Here is a 26583-nt window from a genome sequence, read left to right on the forward strand (position 1 = left end):
TCCATACTGCCAATGGGGAATAAAAATATATGGTGGTTCTTACTGGGTCTGTTCTTAACTCTTTCCATCAAAGAGATCAGAATAATCACAATTTATCAAGCACAGACTCTCACCCAGCTGACTCCAGCTCCAAACCTAAGGTTTCCCTTTATATTATTGGGGGTGAGGGGACTCAGATCTCTGACCCTATTCTCGGGAAAGGAGGAGGGGTGGACCTCTTTCCATTTTAGTTGTCTGCCCCTAGTGTACAGGATATTGCAGGATAGTTTATCTCAAATCCTCCTCCTTCACAGGAAATCACAGAGGAGCTGTGGTGATGATGGTGATCATCCTCCTGCCTTGTTTTGAGCAGAGTGCTACAAATGAAAATCACATTGGAGCATTTCCCCCTTCTGATGACTTTCACATGCTCCCAAGTCATTTTGCTAATATTTCTGGTTAGACCTCCGACCACTTCAACAATCTCTGAATCACTGTAACAGTACGTCTACGAGAGAAGGAGAAGAAGGTCTGAGAGAGAAACACACAAGTTAGCAACTGTTTGTAGCGACAATGTCAGGCCTTAGAGCACAGGCTCTATTTGCAACATCGGGATCACGAGGGGAGAGGGGAAAAAAGACGCTTGTATGAGCAAAAATGTGTGTGCGTGCGTGTGTGTGTGTGTCTCCATCTATAACATTGTGTGAGACAGAAAAATAGAGACAGATGGAGTCCAAGAACGGCCGATACAAAGAGCCAGTGTGTGCAGCCCGAGGCTGTCCATCACCCCGGGCTCTCAGGGGCCGTTCTGAATGGCAGTGAACCACAGTCCAGCTCTTCCGGCCCACAGACTGGAGGCCCAGGACGAGACCGCTGCCGAGCTCCATCCTGTGTGCCTTCCAGCACTGCACATAGCTCAGCCACAATGGGCCACAGCAGTCCCTTCACACTTCACGAGGATCCTGTTTGTCAAGTCATCCAATGTGTGAATGTGATTTCTCATTAAGAGCTACATGAGTCACAGGCAGGCTGGAATACAGATCAGCAGGAGAACAGCTAGACAAACAAACCAAGAACACGAGGGTGCATCTTTGTCTTCAGGGTGCTGGATGCCAAATGGAAGACCAAAACCTCCAGATTTACTGTCATGGGTTGTTGTTGTTTTTTCTGCACATTGTCTTTGCTATCAAATAAAGGTATAAAAAAGTAAGTGTGGAAAATACTGTAAATGGAGGAATGACATACAACAAAGTAAGCCCTAACAGAACTACTTACATCAGCAAAAGTCACTGTTTTATCTACCATTTTCAAGTCACCATGGATTTTTTTACTGGCTTAACTTTACAGATCTGTCAGGTTCGAGGTAAAAAAAAAAAAGTTTCCCCCCTGCCTCCAGTCAGGTTAATCCAGACGTGCATCAGAACAGTTTACATGAGCTCACATTCTCACCTGCAGCTGGCTGTGCTTCATCAACACCTCCATCCTTCAACAACAGACAACGTGTGTCGACTACACAAAGCTGAAATCTCCCAGCAGCTGGGAATCTCAGTGGAAAGAGCGGGAATAAAATGTCTAACTTCACCTCTGAGCGTGTGGAGAAAGTCCAGCTGGACCATCAGAGTGGGCAGCGGACATTTTTTAAAAACAGGCATCACATGAATATCAGACACACACACACACTTAGAGACACAATCTGTGATGAAGACACTAACTTTGACCTCTCATTACGGAGTCTTAAACTGTGCAGACTTCCAGCGCCATCAGACACACCATCCAGTCTTAATGTAACATCCAGCCTCATTGAAAACACATGTAGTCTACAGCTAAGTGTTGTTGTTTGTTGCTTCATTGCGGCAAGCTGCCAAAGCACCATTTATGAGAAACAGTCTTTTTTCCACACTCCACTTTCAGAGGAGCGTACTTAAAAATGCCATAATGGCTATAATGGCCATCCTCAAGGCACCAGGGAGATCTGAGCCTGCAAATTCAACAAAAGTGGTTTCACTGTTTACTTATCCAACAATGGAAACTCATACTAAGTGAGCTAATAGCTGTTGGATGCAGCTCATCCATGGCTGTGTGAAAGATTCTGAGGGACGTGTTTGTATGTAAAGGTAATGACAGCCATAATGGCTCATAAATTGCATGTTTGGGTACAGTAGAGAAGTAAATACGTTAATAGGAGATGTATGAGAAAACCACCAATGTGTCTTAATGGATTTTAAAGGCTCACAAGTTCCTAACCCAACCTAAGCATTATCACAAAAGAGAGACAGAGAGAGAAGGAGAGAGAGAGCACTTCCTGAAAAATAACCTCCAGCAAATAGAGAATGGAGTCAACTTTATACTTTCAATGAGTGTTTCAGTCAGGAAATGCAGAGGCTGTTTATATACAAGTTTTGAATTTAATTCAAATTCTTTTTTTAAATGCATTTCTAACAAAAATAATCTTGAATTCAAGATTCAAGATTATTTTGAATCCACTCACAGAATGAACCCAAATTCAACTTCATGAAGAGAAAGGGAAAAAAAAGAAAAATGCTAAAAGACTTTGGTTAGCAGGAGGTTTCTTCTTTTGTTTCGTGATAAAATTACATTATTCTTAAATTAGAATACATAAACAAAATGTCACACAGACACACAGGGTAAGCATTTAGTTCATGGTAGACATTATTAATCATCCAATAGTAAAATAATATTGAATTATGGTTTTAGAAAGCTGTACTGGTAATCTTTCCTAACGCTGAAATCACAGTTAAGGACTTAATCGCCACACTGGACACGTCTCTTAACATGCTGCATCTGTTAAGGGTGAGTACACAAGTTTCCACAAGTCCAGCACGACCTAACGTACAAGACCAAAGTCTACAAGCATCCTAACTCAACAATATTACATTTTTGTGTTTTATTGTACTTAAGTTATTACTTTAATTACTAGAAAGTTCCATAAGCATTTATTCTCTGCATGTATTTGTTCAACACTTGCAGGCAGTTCTCCCAGAACAAGAGAAGGTAAGGAAAAAGATTATCTCTATACTAAAGGGTGTGTACTTCACCTCTGGACTGGTGGTAGCATCAGTGGAGGACTGATCCAATAAAGCAAACCTAAATTAAATGTTTTTTGTTGTTTTTTTTATTACTTGAAAGCAACAGAGATGATTTCGGGGATGACCAGGAAACCCAAATCTTTGACCGTATTTAGCATTCAGTAATTTGTCTAGTATATCATGTGTGTCCAAAACTGCCTGGAGAGGTTTTTGTCTGAATAAACTTGTCTGAAGTACGACACATTACTACTAATAGACGTTCAAAACAAAGAGCGATATGAAAACCGAGGGTTCCTGCTGGTTTCTCCCAGGCGAGGGCGATTTAATGACTTCTTCTCTATCGTGTACACACTCCTCACAGCTGTCTGCTTGTGAGACCGATAACGTCAGCTTCATTTATCTTTGTCCATGCCAGCCCCTCGTCCACCTCATTCATCATTGGTCCCCCACTAACAATAACTCAGATGCACCCTGAAGGGTTTTGACTGATCGGCTGTTGATTCTGCAACAGGCTCATTGTCCTTAAAAGCGACACAAGTACGATGATGACCAACGGAAACACAGCATTCCCCCCTGCTGGAAACATCCCACATACTTCAACTAATTAGATCATAAAATGAGACCAAGAAAAAAACACTGCAGGAAAAATAAACACACTGGAAGCATGACAGAGACGGGACTCTAGCAGAGGTGGTGATGCACAATCATCAACAAGGAAATCAACAATTATGGTACAAAAACTGAAACAAAAGGTATCCGAGCTGACATTAAAACAATCTTGTGCAGCAGGATTTACCCAATTATTGTGTCTGGAGTTGCATCAAAGCCCCAGTAAACACATCAGTGAATAGAAGTGAACTGGCACGTTGTCAGAGCTCATTGGTACCTCTTTTGTCCTGCTTCTGGTCTTGGTTTTCTTGTGACGGAGTTTCCATGGCTGTTTTTCTCCAATGCAACAAAAATGTTTCCTTTCAGCAAATTCTCTTTTCCTTTCTTCCTCTTACTCTCTCCTCACTTGCTCCCTAATTCAGCCACTCTTCTTCCTGTATGTTCCTACTCCCCTTCTCTCACTCCCTCTCTCACTCTCACCCTCGCCTCCACATGCGCTCTGTTCATCTCATCCTGCTGCATCCCTTCCCAAAATGCAGAGATATTTGATTGAGCGTAATAATTACCCCTGGTCATATAATTGACCCAACTATTTTAGGACTCAGCTTGAGCGACAGTCATTTGTCATCTTGATGGCGCACAAAATCATTGCCTATACCTTCAGGTGACAGCGTAAATAACAGTTCATAGCAAGCTGCCTACTGGCAACAGGTTTGATGTACAAGAGGGGGCTGCAGATGGGGGGAGCAGGGACCCTACCCCGTGCTCTATAGGCTGGATAAGGACACAATGACCTCAGTGCAGGAAAGGGGGAGTGTGAGTTGTGGTGGGATTAGCCTTTCATCTTCTGATTTGCACCATATGCCCTCTGCTGCTGCAGCATACATGACCAACCTCTGACCGCTCTCCTCCATCCATCTGGTGGCTTCACACTCACATGGAAACAAAAACACAAAAGAGCAACAGATGCACATTTCCTTATCCAAGAAGACAGAACATCTACTGGGCTAATAAAAACAACGGTGGAACAGCGAGTGTAAATAGGAAAAGGCTGAAACATGACGACATGGACGATGGGTCAAGAAGCTGAAAAAGGAGGAGGGAGAAATGAGAGAATGCTTGGAGGAGGATGGATAGTGAGAGATGACCAGGGAAACAGACCGCGAGGATGACGAGGGGAGGAAGAAGATCTTGGCTGTGTTTGTTTGGCAACAGCAGGGCCAAGGAGCCCCAGGGGCATGCTAATGAGAGGAGGCCTTTCAGCAGTGTGTGTGTGTATGTGTGTGTGTGTGAGTGTGTGTCTGAGTAGGGTCTTCTCACGGATACCAGACCCCAGAGAGGAGGGGGGGGGGGGTCAGCAGGGGTAGGGGAGCCTCAGGGGTCAGGGAAGTGAACTTAGCAGGGATCCCACAACAACAAATGCCGTGCTAATCTTTGAGCTTTTTCCCCGTCAGCCCTGTAAAACACCAGGAGGACCAACGTCCTTGTGAAGTGAGGAAACAAGAGAATACATCCCATATGGAGCGGCGATGGTTGTCGGAACGCTTTGAATGTGAGAACGTATCTAATTCTGAGCTAATTGAGCTTTTGGTTCTCTGTGAATCAGGCAGAGTCATGGTGAAGCTGGAAAATATGTGTGTTTGATAGAAAACACCAATACAGTATACTGAGTAGACCAAAAAACATCTAAAACAAACCAGTGATGCATCTGCAGGCCTTTAAAAGTACAGGGACAACAAATTGTAAGCATTTACTGAACGTTTACAAATTGAAAACATGTGATCAGGTCTTGTTAGTATTGCAGACTCCATTGAGTTCATTGACGCTCCTCTCAAGTAGATTTGCTGTGATCTAATTCTGTGGTGTTACTTTTAAAAAGTTACCCAACCAACAACTGCTCTGGGGTATGTACTGCAGGTTTTTACTTTTTAGTTTTGGAGATCCATTTGTTTCAAACAATGCCACGGGAATGCAGAACTGTAAAAAATAAAAATAAAAAGCCAATGGAAAATCTTTTCTGTTTTCAGCAAAGTAATGTTGTGTAAACAGGACTGTAATTTCCTGCCATCATGGACTGGGGCTATCGTTTGATTTGGGTTGCTATGGTCTGTCTAACAACACAGCGATACAACGTCACTGTTAGCTAAAGAGCTGTTGTCTCTTTCAATGTGATTCTGTAGCTTTAGTTTGTTTGTGCTGCTGTTATTCACGCGCTCCACCTAATAATCACTGACACGACTCGACGGATTCTCCAACTTCATCTCTTCAGTCTCAGCAGGGTCATTGGCCACCTCCACCACCATCAGAGTCTGGGCTCTAAGATTGGATTTATCTTATCTGTTTATGCCCCTGAGACTTTCTGACATTCTAGTCAGATAATGTATCATCAAGAAACAACTGTCTTTATTCTAATCACTTGTCTGGTTTAACTGACATAAAGATATTTGACCATCAAGCTAGGAAAAAGGTTACAATTACAGTATTTTCTGCACTATAAGGCGCACTGGACTATAAGGCGCACATTCAATCGATGAACCATTTCATTGAAGATTAATGCACTGGATTACAAGGTGCATTGTCGGTTTTTGAGAAAATGAAAGGCTTTTAGATGCACCTTATATTGCAAAAAATACTTAACTTCATTGAGTCGGAAAAGTCAGCCACCATCTTTAACTTAATGTTACAGATTGTGAACTTATTCCCAAAAATTGAAAAAATAATCAAAACAATCAGTGATTAGAAGAGATATGTTTCTCTAAAATAAACACATAATATAAAAAATAACAAAGAAAACAGGAACATTTTGGTTAAATTTACAAAAAATTATTTTCAACAGTGTGGAAATTGTGTTTACAAAACCATAGCTGGCAAAAACAATTATTACGGTAAATAATGATTGTAATCTTCTAATACCATATTATGTGTAGTATTTTTATGCGTACCATGGAACTGAACCAAAATGCAACATTCTGAGTTTTGTCCAACTGCTGAATCCACCATTCATTCTGCTTTGAGCTCAGTTTTGATCTTCCCCAACTCCTCAGAAAAATCAGTATATTAAAGGGTTCGCAGTCCAACTTTCTGGACAGGCAGTCATAGTGGGACCTAAACCTTTGCTCTGAACATCTGTCGGCTGCTGACGACTGGGTATTTTAAGCAAAGAAAGTAAATAATGCAGTAAATACGGTAGCCTTATTTAAAACAAAGAACTAAAAACAAAAAGCGTAAACATAATGAAAAATTGGGTGGTGAAACAAAAACCTGTGACTGTGGGAGTGGTTGTGGGAATAATCATGTGAACGTAGGAGGTGCCTGAGTGCTGTATGCTTGACACTGACACTCCCATACTCGAGCACACAATCTGAATGATGATGAAGCTCATACAAATAAAGGAGGCTTCATTGTGGGTCAACCTTTCATGCTGTGAGACTGGGGGCCCTAAATGCGGTGTTTAGTCACCCATGAAGACCTGCACCCTGCTCAATTCACACCGAGGAAAGATTTCTTTAGGACACAGAACCAAGCACCACTTAAAGACACTGACAAGAGCCTGAGAAAACAGGCTGTCCACACCAGAGCAGTAGAGGACGAATGGGTGGGTGGAGAGCCCCCCCCATGAGCTGGATGTGAAGGTTGACGCCCGGTGAAAGGAGAAAGGAGGCAAAACAAGAACGGTTAACTCTGCGGTCCTCATGAAAAGTGAATGTGACGCTGACTTTTTGACAACGTTGTTTCAGGGTTTTGTTTTACAGTCAGTAAATTCTTCCTTTGTACTGTGGTGGCAATTCTGACCTAGATCTAAATGCAGGACATATTCATGGGTCAATCTGATCCATTTGTCTGCTTTCATGTTTGGCATGTAGAATGCAAGCATTGACTGGTTTAGAAAAGCACTAAAAAACCCATCACACAGATCCATTCACTGTCAGCTGACCCACTTTTTTCCCTCAAGTCTACAGAATCACAAATGAGTTCCGGTGTCTATGTAACTTCTGCAGAACAATCTAGCGTCATTATTCATTATAACAATCTATGTACCAAACTGGATTCCTCAAGATAATCCTGTCAGAAGAGCTCCTAACTCAACATGATGATTAAACAAACCAATCAAACATAATCTCTACTCTTCACTACTTATTCCTTGGAAGAGAAATCTCTCTGTGTAATGGAAAAAAGTTAATATTCTATCTGTCTTGAATCATTATAGCAAAATATGTGAACAGTGAAAAGGAAACCACAGTGGGCTGACTTATAATGAGTGCTGTGCTTTTTTTTTTTTTTTTTTTGGCTCCGTCAAAAAAACTGAGGAAAGAAAATCCTTTTCCTTAGCATCGCTGCCTATATTAGCTACAATCAGTGATGGTTGTGATAAATATCGATGACTTTTATTATCAGTTCATCTTCTGACTATTCTCTCAATTATTAAATTTGGTTGGTCAATATAATAATAGAGTGGAGATCCAAACTCCACTCAATTTCAACATATTTCTGATAGTATTTTCTTTCGGATCGGTGTGTCTTACATTGTACAATTTCTGGATTGTATTTTTTTTCCACATTGCGATTACAAATGTTAAACCAAACAATACCCACGAATCTGACTCAGCACTTCTGTAATTATATGCTTCTGTTACTATCACGCTAGATCTAAAAATTGAGAAACATTCACTCAGGGATGCCTGGCAGTCGTGTTTTTCCTCTAAAAAAAATGTCTCCTCAATCCTGCCTCCCTGGCATCTCCATATTCACCGTGGTTGCAAAGCCAGATGCTTCATATTAGCGAGACCTCCTATCTCAGAGTGCCTTGGAAACTGTGCAACATAACCAATGCAATACATAAAACTGAAGAAAACAAATTTCATAGTTTCAACCTTGAGAAGAAAAAAAAAGCAAGGGCAGAGAAACCTGGAAGACAGTGAAAGAAAAAGTAATATAAAGAGAGGGTGAAGGAGAGGAGGTGTTTATTGTATTTGTACCCCACAACCTCTCATTTGAGCCATGAACCTCAGCCATTTTGGAGAAAAATAAAGGTCTTTGCATAAGTGTTTCTTTTTCTTTCCTAATGTACTAAATATTTTAATGATATAAATCTGCAAGAGGGTTGGTGGTTTGCCACACTATTATAGAACTAATGAACCCATCAAGAAATACAGCACAGAGAAGACTCAACATTATCCTGCTAAATAGAGAATAATGAAAACATCCACACACTCCTGTATAGATTTTCAGTAGAAATTCTGAGTTTTTTTACATTTGGAGTTGAAGGTTTCAACAGGAAAAACCTTTGCCAGATTGACAAAGTAAATGGAAGAATGTGGTGACCCATAACTGGGAGCAACAGGAAAAAGAAGATTTTTTTTTTTAATTTCCCAAATGGGAAACAAAGATAAACACACTTGAACCAGAGGAGCCTGAGAAGATCACAAGTTGAAAGTTTTGCATCTAGCAGATATGGGGGGGGAATGATCACTATCATATTAGCACAGTTGTGTTTGCTAACCATCTGATAGTTGGTAACAAGCCTTTGCCAGTTTGTGCTGGACAGAGGCTCCTGCAGTGAAAATAGCTTAAACCATCAAAAATCAAAACAATGGGCTCAAAGAGACTAAAAAACTCAAAGTCAGGTGATAACTGTGGCATGCATTAAAATGAGTGACTACCAGCCCTCTCATCAATTGTTAATCCAACACTATTAGCTGTTTGATAAGATCCTTCATCTAATTATGCCCCCCTAAGGTGTGGATGTCCCTTGTCTGATTTAATCTCTAACTTTCTTTGCACACATTTGTCTCACTACTTTGTCATTATTTTGACATAGAGCACCTTAAAAGAGAGATTTAAAATGTATGTTGGTGCATTAAACTACACAGAGAGACCCACAGGGACATCTTATACTTATCTTACCTCAGAAGTGGCCTCATAAGCTGAGTGACCAGACAGCAGTCAGTTTAAATCATAAAGACATGAGCAGGTTAAAACTTTAACGTTGCTTAGATTATCAATATTCTGACGGTTAATAAAGGAACCCTTAAAGGACAAAATAAATAAATAACTGGGATGGTTTAGAGTTTGTCTTGCTAGATGTGCTTGAACCTTCAGTAAAATTAACAGATCTTTAATTTGATGTCATTCTTCAACCATGACAAGGTTCTCCACAACTTCACACCTAAAGCGCTGGGACGTTGCACAGGATGAAAGCATGTGAACCCACACACACACACACACACACACACACACACACACACACACACACACACACACACACACACACACACACACACACACACACACACACATAGAAAATAGAGACATAATGAAGCACAGAGGCACGGAGACACCAGACTTTCCAGCTAATTTTGGGGTTGCTTCCCATGAAGAGCTTCCTCCCTCCTCCGCTTCCATCCCAGCTGCTGGGATTTTTTTCTCTCTGCATCACTCCCGCTGATCCCATTGTCCTCACGCTGCCAACCTCTGACCCTTTCAAATGCCTCCAACACTGTTCTCCTGAGTCTTATTAGAAGGAGCAAAAAATTCAGCCCCAGACGGTGCTTCTCCATAGAACCAACCAGTCGGACCCCACTGAGTCAGGATTCATCGTCAGCGCTATGACAACAGAGCAGATGACACGGAGATCGCTTTAATGTCATTGTTCCACATCGGTCTCCTCTCCTGTCCCCAAAAGCGCTGCATCCTGAGGCTGGATCCTGGAAGGGCAGAGTTAGCTGTAACCTGAACCTGACACTTCCACCCCTGCAGAGACCTGTTTGTCCTCAGATTCACAATGGAAGCAGTGAAAATGTGAACTAAGTGCTTAACAATAAGTAGGAGGGGGGGGAAAAAACAGTTCATCACGGGAGAAAAATGGAAGCTAATCTCTCTTGTGGTCGGTGCCCCCCACCCATTTCCCAGCTGACCTCAGCGGGAGTGGGTCGGTCCATTACTTTACTGGTTTTAAGCACAGCTTCAAACAGTAGGGACCGTAATGACCATCACACTGGACATTATAAAGCAACTGCTAAGCAGAGTAGAAGCTATTTATGGCACCATCTGATGCAATGCAGTCGCTCCATCATTATCGGTGTCTAAACATTTACACTTTCAAGAATGCGTTCTGCGAAACGCCGTCATTCACATGGATGCAGACGTCTCCGTAGATGGAAATACGTGCTTGCATGTGTTGCTCACATGACCGCTGCGCCGATAGTAAAAAGTTATTGGAATTAAAATTTAAGAACTTCAGTTTTTACCCCTTGAATTCTGTGTTTATATATTCAGATTGCTTGGTGATTAAATCCTTACTAACAAATACAATCAGCTAGGAGGAGGAACATGTTGCTTATCTCAAGTTTACTCTGACATTTAAAAAAACGGCAATTAGCAAATAGTAATTCAAAGAAACTCCTACATCAACGTAAATACACCTCAGTGCAGAGCCGTTAATGTAAATAACACAATGCACACATCCACAAGTTTCTCACACTCCTCTGTACATTCCAGACACTCAGTTCCCTTCTGTGCGTTACACGTACAGCTGTGGTCACTCGATTGTTGCAGTATTGTTTTCCCATAGGGTAAAGGTCAAAAGCTAAGATGACTTATGAGGTTTCTCAGCGGTGTCGCTGCGATATCAACACTGGTAACTGATCTCTCCTCTGGTCTGTATGCGGTTGCAGGGTCAAGCTGTTTTACAGACAGAAACATCTGGGATTTCCTCTCTCCCCCCCAAAGCTGCAATTACCTGGAATGTTGCTCCAAAAAGGAACTCATAATGAGCGACACAAAAGTCTTAAACACATAAGGTGTGCAAATGGTAAAAGCATCACACGGTACCCCCGAAGGATGCTGATGTCTCTGTTTAAAGCATTCTAGGTTGAGTTTACTTTTTTTAAAATCTGATCAAATTGAAATCCATCATCTCAACCCCCCTCCCTCCCTCCCCAACAGTGGAGCAAACACTCTCCCTCAGCTATTTGGTTTCCTGCAGCTGTCATTTTATTAAAGCTCAGCTATTCAGATTTTCATCTGCTTGGCAGAAGTGCCTCTTTCCTGCCTATCAAGCCTTTCTCTGGAGAATAATAAGCAAGACAATGAAAGCTCTCCTGTTGTAATTGGGCAGGAAAGTGATTCCTGGCAAAAGTGAGTGTGATTCCAGTGGCCTCTTACTCTGGTTTCATGGTTCGCATGCAGACCCACATCACAAACACGCAGGCGGAGATCAGTCATGTGCATTTCCTTCTTAGAAAAGCAACTCAGCAAGCTGTGGAAAAAAATATATTGATAGGTTTTTACACGTAATACTGAATATAGAGGCAAACATAAAGTTGAGGCTACATAAGCAGTCATTTAAATTCCCAAGCATAGCATTGTTGCGTAGCTGCCTCCAAATGGTCTCTGGCTGTCTGGCGAGGCTCTTCATATGGTGATCGTGTCTCATTGGTGTGCGAGCGTACCCCAGATGCTTTTGTCTTATGGTTGTTTAGCAGCTGCGTACAAAGCGCCGAGGACAAAGACGTATCTGTGGAAGGTTTGAATACACTCAGCGGGCACGCAGCCAACAGCTCAATCCTCCAGACTCCCACAGTTCAAAAGCAGTGGAAGGCCCTCTGCTCTCGCTCCTCACACGTGGTCTTATGTGGAAATTAGTTGGAGGCTTCTCATTTCATCTAATTTCACATCTGCTCTGTGGTAACATCAAGCTCCAAACAACTTAAATCGCAACTTTTTGGAAATAAATAGAAACAATACTTTCATTTATGCACATTCTGCCAAACAGGAAGAATGAATTGACCACATTGACAGAACTAAACTTAGCTGATGACCCCCCCCCCCCCTTTCCTTCATCTCTGATTATAGGGTTAGGAAAGAAAATATCAACTTGGAATCTTTCAAAACCTCAGTAGGGTTCTGGAAGGAGACGCCGATCACGGAGAGGTGAGATGTAATTCATGATAAATGAAAAGAGAAATGCATCCAAAGCATTCAAACACACACACAAACACACACACACACACACACAAACTAATCCTATCGCTCCGATCGTGGCCATCACACACTGGATTCATTAGCTGTCTGTAACTCTGGTCTAGCTGCCACGACAATCACAGTGACTCCATTATGATCCGTCTGCTCGCTTCCCGGCAAGAGAATTCAGGTCATTCAGGGAAAACTTTATTGACTTTTTGATCAATGACTACAGCTCATGTGATGGGGTGAATGAAGGCAGATACAGTCTTTTTAGATGATGAGTGTTGTGCTGCATTTGGCTGCAGACTGAAAATCCTGCCCTGTGTGTGTGGGGGGGGGGGGTGTCTGTTGAAGTGACCGAATGTCCCGTCAGCTGTAGCGCTCTTTGCTTCGTGAACCTATTGCTTCTCAGATGCCATCTGGAACAATCATCTGACTGTTAACAAAACACGGATGCAGGATGGTGCTCGGCTGGCAAATATCACCTTTGACCTCCGTGTGCATGAATTCATGCCAGCATGTGCAACTGGGGAAGAAATAGACCTCATTATGCACGTATTTGGCAGTTTAACCTTGAGAATGGTGGGTGGTTCTCTGAAGTTTTGCAGATAAGATAAAAGGCCACATTGTAGCTTTTTGCATATTTTCTCCAACACCAGGGTTCAGCTGCCTTTGCATATCCCAAAGTCGTTTTGCATGTAAGGTATTTTCAGACATTTAAATGCCATGCTGATTCCACCATGAGACACACACTCACACTCGCATCCTTTCTGTTCAAATGTGAATAGGCTTCTGTAGTTGAAGCGATGACCAACGCACATGCTTGAACAAGCATCCCGCCTCAGGAACATCTATTCCAATCATTTCATGTCACAACACTCAATGGCTCTTTTGTTGTCGGAGATGTTAAGCTCAACAAAATTAATGTGACTCTTCTGGAAGACTTGAGAGAAACAAGGACGAATCAAGAATGAGGGAGATTTATCAGGAAACCCAAAGGAGCTGGAATGGAAGGGATGAATGAAATCCATGAAAGAGGGGTAGGGTCTCATTTGCAGTAAGTGCTATGGGAGCTTCATAAGTACTATGGAGTCTTGCCTGACGTATAATTACTGAAGATGCTCCATCATATGTTATGCCAAATGGAAAGAGGCCCAGAAATTATGTAGCTATGACAACGGCTATCTCATTATGGAGCATATTTGGCGTAATTAATGAATAAAAACTGGAGACGAGAAACCAATTTAGGAATTACCGATGGTCACACAAATTGCCCATACTTTATTTAAACTAAACCTCATCTGAGACTCAGAAGAGTGCTTTTATTCAGACAACCAAACACAAAACAGTGAAACTCATTTTTGCAGTCTTGTGTTTTTTACTCACGGAAACAGAAGCATCTGCACGACCTACAGTTTTGTCTCCGAGGACAAAATCACCACGCGTCAACTAAAACAGGGAGGAATTTATCTGGGACTTTGTTATTGCTCTGCCATTTCTTGACAACTTGTTGATTTCGAGAGCAAAAAAAAAAAAAAAAAAAACACAACCCACCTCCGCTTACACAGCATTTGCTGCCAAGGGTCTTTCCTCTCTTCGCAGTCAGGATGCAAGGTCAGAGCACAACGCGGATAACCCACGTGTGTTGGTGACAGCGATCCCTGCTGACGGCTGCGCTACACAATCAGACACTTTCCAGATGGAGAAGGAATGCCAAACATTACAGAAGAAAAACCCACATCTTGGAGATACTTCATAAACACACATGCAAAAAAAACCATCATCGTCCAGCTCCTGTGTTTGGAGATCTCTGTATGACCGGTGGGAAGATTTGACAAGTTTACATGTCCATTTGTTCACAAGCAAATCCTGAGTCAGTAACAGCTGATAAATCCGACTACAATGAGATGCTATGAAGCACATTCAACCCCGTCAGCTGAGATTTACTCCCTTTCTCTCAAACTATTCAAAAACAATGATGTAACATTTGGATCTGCCCTGATCTTTTTTTTTTTTCCACAAGACCACCACGCTGATCGCAAAACACTCAGAGTTAGAAGGTTCATGAGTTTCCATAAGGAAAAACAATCTTTCCCCCATTTTCATGATCAGGATCTGGCTTGAAGGGGGAGCAGACGCAGTGGTCACGGTTAAGTCCGAACTATTTGATCTCCTTCGCTTGTCAGGAGCATAACTCGAGTGTGTTTGTGACAGATAAGCTGAAAGAAATGGTTGATTTTCCACAAGCTGAAAGCAGCTGAAAGTTGTTGTTTTTTTCTGTCAAATGCATTTGAAACTTCATCTGTTTGACTTCTTTCTTCTGTGCGTCTGGAGCACAAACTTGCAGCAAGGAAAATCAATCAAGCTTTCAACACTGATCCATGTCATGCTTTTTCATTGTTACAGTGAGGATGATCATCACATGCAAGGATCGTTTATCTCCAGGCCAAGTGGCTCAAGGATCAAATATAAAAAATGTTTAAAAAAAGATGAGGAAAGCTGTGTGTGTGTGTTTACTCACTGGGGTCCCCCTGGCAACCAAATACTGTTTGTTGGGTGAGTGTCACAGGACTCTTAACACCAAGAATTTGATTTGACGGGATATTTGTGGAAAATGACTCGCTGTCTCTGAGTCTAGTTCAGCAGACGGAGGCCAAAGTTATCCTCCCACATCCTTCACGCAGGCCAACGCACCGTTGAAGCATTCACCGTGAGGACAAAGCAGAACCTCACAGGAGCATGTGGGTCCGTGAGGGTGAAGGTGAGACATGTTATCTATCCTCTAGATGCCATCTTCACTCAGCAGCACCGCAGGCTTCATAGACATCCTGTTTATTTTGGGTCAAACAGTTTCACCAACTCATCTGATGAAATTTTTTGTTTCTTTCCGAAGTTTTTTTCCACACAAAATCGAAACTCATCAGAACCAAATCCTTTCTCCGACACATCAAACACAAGTTTACAGGAACTTATTCATGCCAACAGCAACAACAGGCTGTATTGTTTGGTTCTGGTGTGGCTATGGAGATTTCTTGATTATAAAATGGGACTTCAGCAAGAAGAATTGTTGTGCAAAAAGTTGATTGCCATGCAGACTAATATCCTCGATGGGGGAATGTGGGGGAATCGGTTCACACGGTTTCTGCTCTGAGACTTGCGACTCGGTGAACTTCCCTCTGTACATTCGGAGCCACTGAAGTTGCACAAAGGAGCAGCTCCAAATTAGGAGCACAAAGACGCCTCTATGAGGAGCTTCAGAGTGAATTAATGAGCATTGATAAACATTCGCACAGAGTGTTCTTCCCTCGCCTCAGCTGCACCGTAGCAAACAAGACGAGCCAATAAATAAGACAAAACTCAGATAACTGAAAACTGTAGAACGACCAATTCTGGAAATGTTTTTTGTGCTTTTCTTGTCACAAATGTATTCCAGTGAAAGATGAAGAGTTGGGAATGTTTTTGTCTTTTCCCGTTTCCAATCCCATCTGGTCCACAGGTTACCACTACTTCACAGGTTTAAGGCTGGCAGAAAGTTTCTACACATGCATGAGGATGAGTGAGTCAGTTCTGCGATGCATCGCCCACAGGTTAGGAACTCAACAGCTCAGCCAACAACACTTGGGGCTGATTTAAAGATGGAACAGACCCAGCTCAGCCCTTCACAGAGAAATTACAAGCTCTGGCAGAACACATGCAGAAGGAGGTTTTGCAGCAGTGGAGCATCTGAGTAATAAAATGTGTTGTCTCTTAAGTTTTTCCAGAAACTTTAAGCCAACTTCTACCAAACACATGAAAACACTGAAAACTACTTTTTGCTCATCTCAACAGATTTAGGACCTGTGATGAAGCAGCAAGTTGATCTGGATTTAACACCTCAGCACAGTTGACCGGAGGAATCCTGATAGACTTAATCTCTCTAATCGCTTTCCTCGACTTGCTCCAGCAGGCTGCTCCTCATGTAACCGGGTCAGGTAAACTACATTCCTCTGAAGCGTTTCTGCATAAAAGTTTAATTCAGTTGAAGCTACAAAAATAAATAAATAAATAAATAAATAAATAAATAAATAAATAAATAAATAAAACTCAGTGCGCTCCGAAAGTTGGAGCGTCAAAAACATGACGCACGCTGTCATGACGCAAAAGCGATGTTTATTCTCTCCTATCGGCCACATTTTGACGTTTAATCGCTTTAAAAACTTACCCATTGTTGTGACTTTTTTTTTTCTTTCTTTCAAAAGCGTCCGAAGTTACGCGATGTGCTGAAAGTTGACCCCCCGGCTCCGCTGGTGCTGCGTCTCAGGATGCAAAACTGTCCGCCTGGCTGCTCAAACATTCAACGCTGCGTCCCTTTGGAGACAGGCTGAGTGACGTCACCACAGAGGGGATTACAGATGGGAGGACCGAGTGCCCCCACCCCCACCACCCCCACCACCCTCATCTCCGCTTTCCTCGCTCGCCCCCCCCCCGGCACCTCCTCGTGTGGAAGTTTATCGTGACGCATTCCTGCGCTCCCGCAACTCCAGGACGCGGAGAGACGTGCGTGGAGCCTCATCAGCAGGGTCAGGAATACAGTCAAATAAAAAGGATCACAATCAAAACGCAAACTCAGCAAAGGTTCTGTGTGCTGTTGGTCAAGTTATTGGATCAGCTGTAACAAGCTGACTACTGCTGAATGAGTTCTTGTCACAGGTCAGAGGTCAGAAGTCAATGTGATGGTTTGCTCAACAGGAAACCAAAGGTGTGTGGAGAAACTTTTGTTTTGAAGGTAATGTATCCTGAAAGCTTTTGATCACAGTAGTCTCAGTCTAGAAGCATATTAGACTTTAAAAATGTCATAAAACACAAATAGAAACACGCTGAACGGACATTTAAAATGATACCATCTTAAAATACAGTATAACTGATCACAAATGGATTTGATTTTCTTTGACGTGATACAATTCCCTAGAAGGACGAGCGAAGAAAATTAATGTATACTTAGACAGACAGATGCTACCTTCATGGAAATATGTTTACAGCTTAAGAAGTAGGTTAATATTTTTTTTGTGTGTGAAATATATGAATTCTTTTGTCGTAATAATTCTTATTTGATCCTTCAACGATAGCTGGATTTGGTTTATTCTGGAGGATGTAATGATAAATAATGAGAAAAAAAGCGAAGATTGTCTTCCACAGGGTTGATGCAAGTAAAAACTACCCTCACCAGTCTGAAAGCTTGTGCACTAGTGAACAGTGGAAAAATAAATCCCCCCCCTGTATGAGGTTTGATGTAAACATTTCTCACTTCTGATCTGGAATTGATCATTTACAGCTCTCTTTTTGTAAAATGGGGCCTTTACTATTGATTATATTCCATCCAAATATATATATCAACATAATATGACCTGAATCCATGAGCCGTCCAGCATGGAAACTATGACAACGTGTACATTTTCACTTCATTTCAATATTAATACTGACAGGACACCGGTGTGAGAGAAACCATAAACTGCAAACAAGTGCATTAAAAATCTTTGTCTCCATGAGACGGAGCAGGTTGGTGTGCTTCATGACTTCCTGTCTGTACATGAGCTGCGTGTGCGTGTGTGTGTGTGTGTGTGTGTGTGTCTGTGTGTGTGTGTGTGTGTGTGTGTGTGTGTGTGTGTGTGTGTGTGTGTGTGTGTGTGTGTGTGTGTGTGTGATGGAGCTCTGCATCAGAACATTCCAGCACTATGCAGGCTGTTAGAGCAGATGCAGCAGCTGGCAGACAGCAGGTATGCAACTGATGTTTTTGTGGACCACAGCAAAACAGAGCACATCAAGAAAAGCCTTCTTATGTAGACGGGACATATGGTCGCATCACGGACGGAGGATCCACCTGGACATGATATTTCACTTTATTAGTTGTTGCAATTCTTCGAGTTAGAGGATATTTATCCTACAATTAAAACTTTGGAGCCACGGTTGGGGTATATGGGGTGAACATTGTCATCAGGTTTGAGGAAATATGTTCTGTCCACCTCAACATTCATCCTATAATCATTCTGCTTTCATTCAGCTGTTAAAGAAGGGATGGTTTATCCATTTCCTCTTTGAGAATGGCTGTTAAAAAGTAAATTTTGTGTAATGCTGTAATGTAATGCTAGAGGTTATGGTCTTTCCCACATCAGTACAAACAGCTATTTTCCAGTTACAGGCGATTCTGTGACTGCGGACTGGTTTCTTGTGGAATTAAAATACCATTCAGGTGAAATAAAATACTGCAAATGTCTATTTGAAATACATTCTGGAAAAGATTTGTGAACAAGAATTTCAAAAAAATGAAATGCTGAACCGTGCCAGGTTTCAACCCAGTGATTTGTTGAGTGGTCGACTAATAGCTCAAGTATCACATATGGACAAAGTATTAAGTAGAGTAATAGTGTATGTTTTTCTTGCTGAAGAAGGAATGCAAAGACTTTCAGCTGAAGACCAGAACATTTCTTGAAGTAGTTTTTGCTCTTCCAATGCCTGTTATGTTTTTAATTAAGAATAAACGCAGTGAAGAAGGGATGAAAGCAGACAGAACGGCAAGGCTGAGGGAATCCTGCAGCGTCTAATTACATGTATTAAAAAAACTGCTGAAAAGCAGGTCCAAACAAAACGGATACCATGGTTACAAGCTGCTAAAACAATGACCGACATGTCAAACTGGCTCAAAATGAAAAGTGTTTTAAAGCAACTCTGGCCTCTGATCGAATCCTTGCAGCTCTGGCCTGTAGGGCATCCCTCAATGTCGGCTTGTGACGCCGCGTCACAGACGTTCATCGACTAAAACCCTCTGGTCGAATTAGCAAAATAACAAAGTGGTAGCAAAATGACACAAAAACATCTCTAATGGATCTTCATCAGTTTATTTCAAGCCATTCCAAGTGTCTTTCTCAGGGTAAACACATGTTCAGTAATACACCAGCAAACATCCGGTGCTTTGTGTTTTATGGCTAAAGCTGTGGGCCATTACTGTGGACACATGGGATGGTTTTCCCAGAAAAGACATGGTTCAGCAAATAAAAGTTAAACTCAGCAAGGAAATATCCAGAAGAAATATCTCTCTCTATATATGCCTTAATGCAGAAATGTTTTACTGACACACGACGGTAAGGAAAAGCTGTGGATCTACAATTTGTTTTTAATGTTTGATGTCAGCTGAAGGGTTAGTTAAACACTTAAGAAATACTTAGATCGTAAACACTTTATTTCAATCTGCTCATTTTGACTGCGTAACCCTGATGGTGTCTGTTTTACTGAATCTCTTCAAGTAGATGAATAACTAAAATAAATGTAATAACTTTGAGGGTTTGCTATTCATCTGCTGGAGGTTCTAATAATCAATGAAAACCGACTGTAGTGAAGTGGTGACAGACTCCAGCAGGTCGAGGTTGAAGACCAACATGTAAGCAGAGCTGAGTTCATGTAATTTATCATCCCTGAGGCCTTAAGAGGGCCACCAAAACAGCTGGGGAGGGGGGTGGGCAGGAAGTCACCACCGGGGTTTATCTCCTCTCCCTCATGTGTTACAAGAAACTGTTAACAGAACAGGAAAAACTTAAGGGAGATGAGCAAGAAGACAAAACACAAGCTGCGTTGCCTTCTGGGTCTTGTGGATTCCTGGTGATGTAAACTGTGGAAACGTTTGGGAGTGACCAGATATGGAGAACTTGACACACTTTAGCTGTAGCAATGGAAAAACAAAGAAGCACTGTGAACGACCTTGTGACTTGGCCTCCAGAGACAATTGGGTCATTGCAGCGTTGCGTAGTGGATGTATCATGATCATAAAGAGACCATAGTGATGGACACTTGATTAATGTTGACTTCTTTTTTTTTTTCCAAGCCATCATTGCCCTAGTTGTGATGTAAACGTCTGCTGGATCCCTCCGACACTCCCGTCTTCTGCTGGCTGGCAGGAACGTTCACGGACAGGGAACACATTACACAACAGACGTCACTGAGGTCAAACTTACATTAATGGTTCATTTTATATGTCGGTTGAAAAGTTTTCACTCATAAATCCGATGTTTTGTGATACCAAAAAAACTTCTTCTTTTTTTTTTTACATAACTGAACTGAAAGTTTGACACTTTCACACTAATCTATACCATGCTGCCATCTTGTGGTTCAATCTAAGGTGGCCCTGAGGTGACATTTATAAAAACACACAAACAATAATGTGTATTTGGTCACATACATTAATACCTGTTGCGTTCTATCAACACACACCTAGCAGTGTTTTCTATGTATTGTTGTGTCAGTGCTGTTCCACATTAGATATAAAGAAAATGTAAGAAACAAGAAAATGTGACATGAGAGAGAACAATAAATAGCAGACATGCATATTGATGAATATAATGTGTGATTTTGCCATAAATTTGTATGAAAGAAAATATAGATCTATCACATTGTGTGACAGGATTCCAAAGTTGATTCAGGAATATTAGTTTATTCTCCAAAATATTATTTAAACTAACTAAATGACAGAGCCACTGCAGAGACTCGCAGTTACATATTATTAATATTAATGTTGTTTATTACATCACATTATTCGACATCACCATTGTGTTTCTGCTAATCTGGGTTTTTCGTGTTACCTGTTATGTGTTTTCTAATTGTGAACATGTATTCCAAGTTTACCACGCACTATGCATTGACTGGATGTTCAGAATATGACCTCTTCAGTTTTCAGGAGAATATTCTTTGAAAGAATTATCATTCTGGCAGAAAGAACTTTATCTAAGTATGGCTGCTTTTCTGAGTGACCCATGCATTGTGTAGAATTGTATTGTTTGGAAAGTGGTGAACTTGCTGTCGCTCATTCAGTACTTTGATAATATGATCCAGGCGATAAAAATGAAATCCACACTTGTTCTGCACAGCAGAACAAAGCCCGATTGGCATATTTTAATTACAAATGAATCAGAATCTACTTCAGAATGAGATCACACTTCAGTTGATTTTGGATCCACCTTGATGGATGCAGATATTTGCATGTAATCTTGTTTCACAAAGCCTGAAATGTTCTTTTATGCACTGAGTAGGAGACATGTTCAATTAGCAGCTGCCATTAATGTGATGTTTTTTCATATCACTGACGTTGAAAGTCATATTTCTCCAGAGGACCACTGTTATGTTATGTGACAGATTAAAAGAGAGGTGTGCTGGAGTTTACCTGAGGGAAATTATCAAGCCGTTGGATGACAGGAGACATCAATGCTTGAATGGTATCACGTCAAAGCAGCTGCTCTCCTGTTGACTCTGAATCTATTCTGTACATCTATGTTCTTTTTAAAGGTTTAAGATTTTACTTTTTCAAATTATAAATCCAAGGTGAAAGTATTATTTACTGAATTATTGAAAGCTTGCAAAAATAAAAAAGATTTCAAAAAAATGTATTGTGACTGGAGTACAATCTGGTCAAAACACTACATAAATACTATTATGCACAGTATACACATTCAGAATTGTTTAAAAAAAACCTGAAAAATATGTCAGATCTGATGCCTTACTGATTTATAAACTGAAAAATAGCAGCACATTTAGTTTTAAACATACAAGCATTCTCTTAAACATCCTCTCCAGGGATTTGTTTACACTTTATGCTATAATAGCAGCCAACACGTTGGTGGCCCTTATCACATCATAAAAACAACACAACAACACAAAAGGATTGATTGATTAATTACAAATAAGAAATTCTAATCTGTGGAATAATTTCATGTGTCATTTGTAACATAACGAATTATGAATACTGTTAATCAATTTTAATTTGACTTAATAATATCCTCATTTTAAAGTGCCGTTGAACCATATTGGAAAAAATGTCAGCCTCATATTTAATGTTCATCAAACCTGGTTTACCTGGTGTTAACCATATATAAGCAAAGCATGCTTTACATGTTTAACATATAAAACATTCCAAGGTGTCAGGGTTAGAAGGTGGCTATGAAGAAAAAAAAAGCAAGCGAACAAAGGATAGATCCCAAAATGCAAAAGGCAGATAAAAATTTTGGAAAATACAGTTTCGAAAATATGAAAAAAAATATCTGCAAAGTATGACAAATATTCAAATCAAATATCTGGCAACCCTGAAACATATATTAAAACACATCCAGCAATAACCATCCTTGAAAAATCCCAAAAATATTCAACTGATAAGTGCATAAACAGGCCAACAGCAGGGCAGATTCATAAGCATAAGACTGCATACCTTCAGTTACATTTGAAGTCAACATACCTATTAATCCCCGAGGCATAACACATCTTATTTTTCAAATTACTGCAGATTCTTTTCTGTTCCACCTGTAAATGTCATAATTTAAAATGATTTTTTTCTCCATGATACAGTAGTGTACAACACAACTGGGCCCTCTCCTGTGTGTAGCCCGTATGAACTTTCGAAGTCAATTTAACACAAAATAAAGACAAATCTCCTGTGTGAAAATGTGTTCACCCCAATTACCCTGATAGCCAATTGTGTCACCGTTAGCAGCAGGAAACGAGACCAAACGTTTATGGACCACACACTCAGTCTCTGACATTGTGGGACTAAAGCAGACACACTGGAGGCCCTGATCTAAAAGAGTTCCTGTCTTCCAAAACAGGTTTATCATGGCCAAATTCAGACAAACCGGGTGAGCAGTGATCTTTGCCCTACCGCTGTCCGTTTCTGAAGAAGCCTTTGATTTGTTTATGGGAGATTTTTGGAAGGTTGGCCACTTTATGCAGTCTAAGGATCTTAGAAATGACTTTTTAACTCTAAGTAGACTGTTTTATTTCAACCACCATGTTCCACTTGTCTTCTGGAGGATTTTTGTATTTTACAGTAGTATGCTACTTAGACCTACCAGTCAAGTTCTTGCATCTGAAAAAGTTTCTTTAAATGTAGATCTGACTGAACAGGTCTTGTCTAGTTCAGCGTCGACCAGTTAAAGATGCAGTTTGGTGTTTTTTTTGGAACTAGTTTCTCAGGGGATACATTCTCACAGACCCAGTTTACCCTAAATTATTCAACAAATGCAATTTCAATTTATATATTTTATTTATTCACTTATATTCAAGTTGTTTTTGTTTTCATTAAATAGTTTGTATGACTACCAATCTAATATGAGACAATTTAATATGAGACACAAAATAAAGCCCATTTCTTTTTCACTGTCTACAGTTTTACCAAATTATTGTATTTAATAGTTTCATGTGTGAATAACTTTCCATAAATATTATATAGCTATTTGTCATTTTTAAAACCATTAGCATTCCTGAAAGCAATTATGTCAAATTGAATGGTAGCATCCCTCAAGTTTGTATTTAGTAATGAATTGTGGTGTATATTAGCAGGTTGATTACTCTCCGCCAGCCTTGATCATAATTTCCCTGCTGTGTGATTTGCAAACACAATGGCGATGTTAATTAGAGATAAATGCCCGTTCTTATAGCTTTTTCATTGGGAGGCTTGTGACCTCTGAATGGTGATGTTTGAATGTGGTTTTCCATTCATGTCAGTAAAAAGGATTCTCATGAGGCCATTAGCAGTTGCTCATTAATACAGCAACAATTTCTCATTGCATTGTTTCAATTAATGACTTATTTGCCAAATGGATTTTATCTACATGTCCCCGGCGCTGCCACAATTCTTGCTCTTCACTCGGAAAGAGCAGACGGGGTGAGCCGTTTGGATCAGTCACGTTTACTGGATGTAAAAGGGGAACAGACAAGAAGTTATTCTGAATTACTACAAAATAAATTAGCCACTCATGTGCTCATACACGCTCTTTGGGTCTGTTATGTACATTTGTTGATGTCAGTTTTAGTGTTTATGGGATTCCCGCCTCTGGCTCCTTTATATAAAAGGACACTGGTATTTTTTCTTTATACTGAGAACATAACGCAGAGATTCATTATCATTTACAGTTATTTTACCAAAGGCTTATTGAAGCTATTGAACACATACCTGATCATTTTATATAGCGCATTGGACCATTTTGCCCCAAATGGTTTGCTTTAGATGTGGCAATTTAGTAGAGAAAATTGCCACATGTGATGTGCATTTTCTTTTTGCCTTGGCAGCCCAAAACTATCTTTTCAAGATGTTTGCACGGGTGTATCATTAAATAATGGTGGATTTTCTGCTCACAGCGCTCATCCTGGAAGAAGAGGGGAACATGGCCGAGTTACAGACAGAAGCCAGTAGTGTCATTATTGTCCCCTGAGGCTTCATGTTTCATTAGAAAACAGTCTCACTGAGCTTCATCCACATCGATCCACACAACACAGCCAAAGAATGACAAATATAGAAAGAAACATCCGAGGTGTGTGTGTTTGTGTGTGTGTGTGTGTTAAAGCTTTTCAGACGTAACTTGTCTTATAAACTGATGTTTTACTTCATCGTTGTAACAACAGTTTACGTTTACTCCTTTACCTGGGGTTGGGTAGTTAATGGTTGTTGACGTGTTATTTAACCATCTGGTTCACCTGCATCAACGTGCATTGGATGAAGCTGGCCAACATTGTTGATTTGTGGGTTAGAGTGTGTGTTTTTTAGGTCAGTGCTCCTGTTTTTTTTGCCGTGCTGCCCTCTTAGGACAGAGAAAACCATAGAGGGGAGATGTGCTGCTCTCAAGCAAAGTATCTTACATGACACCATTAGTCTCTGCGTGTCCCAACAGTTCAGTGTCAGCTCATAACCCTGGAAGGTTTGGGACACATTGTAAATATAGACTCCTGCTCAAATGTTCCTGAGTTTAAAGCATGAAATATGTGATTCCAGTCAATTGGAATACAGTCTGGAATCATTTTGTAAAGTTTGACTTTTGGTCTAAAGGCATTTGCAATACTTAATAATGCATACATGAACATTGAGGGTCAAGCTTCCAAGATATATTTTCATGTCTGTCTCTTCAAGTGATAAAATAAGAAAATTGTTTATTCAATAAGTTGTATTCATCATTTTTTTAAAGACATCCGTCATCTGGGGTTTCTGGGCTATTATTTGTCCCTTGGCCTAACTGCTTGAGACAATTAACTGATGCTAAATTAAAGCATGCCTCATGTTTTTCTCTCCTGCTTGATGAGAACAGCTGCAGCAGATCAATATGTCCATTTGTAAAGTAAAATCTAATTGGAAATTGTTGCTCATTTGTGCCTGCTCTGAGGCAGTGCAGCAGACCCACAGGCAGTGTGCTTTTGGCACACAAACAGATGAGAGTCATTAGTTATGTGCGTCATAACGACAAATCAAAGAGTCCTCTTACCATGTGGATCCCTCTTCCCAAATATATTGGCAGCATTTAATTGTGCTCTCCCTCAGAAACCTCTCAGTTTTTGAGGTTGCATTTATCATCAGAAAAATACAGCTGCTCCAATCCGCTTATCAATGTGTGTCTCTCTGATGTTTCCATGGAAACTGTGTTTACGGCCCCACAGAGTTCTAAAAATGGTTCCAAAGTGATAACAGTGCCAGATGAATGAAGGCAGTGCAAACATGTGATGGACATTGGCAATGACTGACATTAACAAGCTAGAGACACGTGTAGGACGTACGCATTGGTTCATTGTGCACAAGGTGAAAGCGGAATTTTTCAAAATTAACTTATAATAATCACATTTTTTGCCCATTTTCTTCCTTCTGATTAATTAAAGCGCTAAGAATAGAGTCAATCATATCCCCTCTGTTCCTCTATTTTTATTCTAGCCACTTAGCAGCAGGATTTATAGCTGCTTTGAAAAGGTGTTGAATATATTATCCAATGAGCACAATTTAGATTTAGGCAAATTTAAAAGTGTTTGACCTTGTGGGAATCTATACTCAGTGGGAGGTCCAAATGTGAAAGTCTAACTAAAGTCTAATTAATGTTGTTGTTTCTATAAAAAGATTTAAATATATATCCTTTCTATCCTTTTTCATTTAAAATTACGTATGTTCACTATGAGTATAAAGAACACACCTGGAATGTTTGGGTAAATTTTAAGATGC

At 40.6% G+C, this 26583-nt stretch overlaps 1 protein-coding gene and 1 long non-coding RNA gene across 5 annotated transcripts in view; one reads left to right on the forward strand and one right to left on the reverse strand.

Annotated features, from left to right (window-relative positions):
* Positions 1–16941, reverse strand: part of gpm6bb (glycoprotein M6Bb) — a 26610-nt gene extending 9669 nt beyond the window's left edge. Inside the window, exon 1 of one of the 3 annotated variants that reach the window (XM_068329680.1) lies at positions 16801–16941. In XM_068329680.1, coding sequence (XP_068185781.1) covers positions 16801–16804 — 4 coding nt within the window. In that variant the 5' untranslated portion in view covers positions 16805–16941. Of the gene's footprint in view, positions 1–3912; positions 4045–16800 lie in introns of those variants that run through there. The other 2 variants (XM_068329679.1, XM_068329682.1) reach the window with 2 other exon arrangements.
* Positions 15498–16976, forward strand: LOC137605197 (uncharacterized). 2 transcript variants are annotated; one of them, XR_011037699.1, is made up of 3 exons: positions 15498–16326; positions 16428–16570; positions 16838–16976. It is a non-coding gene; the product is annotated as an uncharacterized lncRNA (long non-coding RNA). The 2 variants fall into 2 exon arrangements; XR_011037698.1 differs by having other exon boundaries at positions 15501–16336.
* The last annotated feature ends 9607 nt before the right edge of the window (positions 16977–26583 follow it).

Source organism: Antennarius striatus, chromosome 12 (genome assembly GCF_040054535.1).
Source record: "Antennarius striatus isolate MH-2024 chromosome 12, ASM4005453v1, whole genome shotgun sequence".
Lineage (NCBI taxonomy): Eukaryota > Metazoa > Chordata > Actinopteri > Lophiiformes > Antennariidae > Antennarius > Antennarius striatus.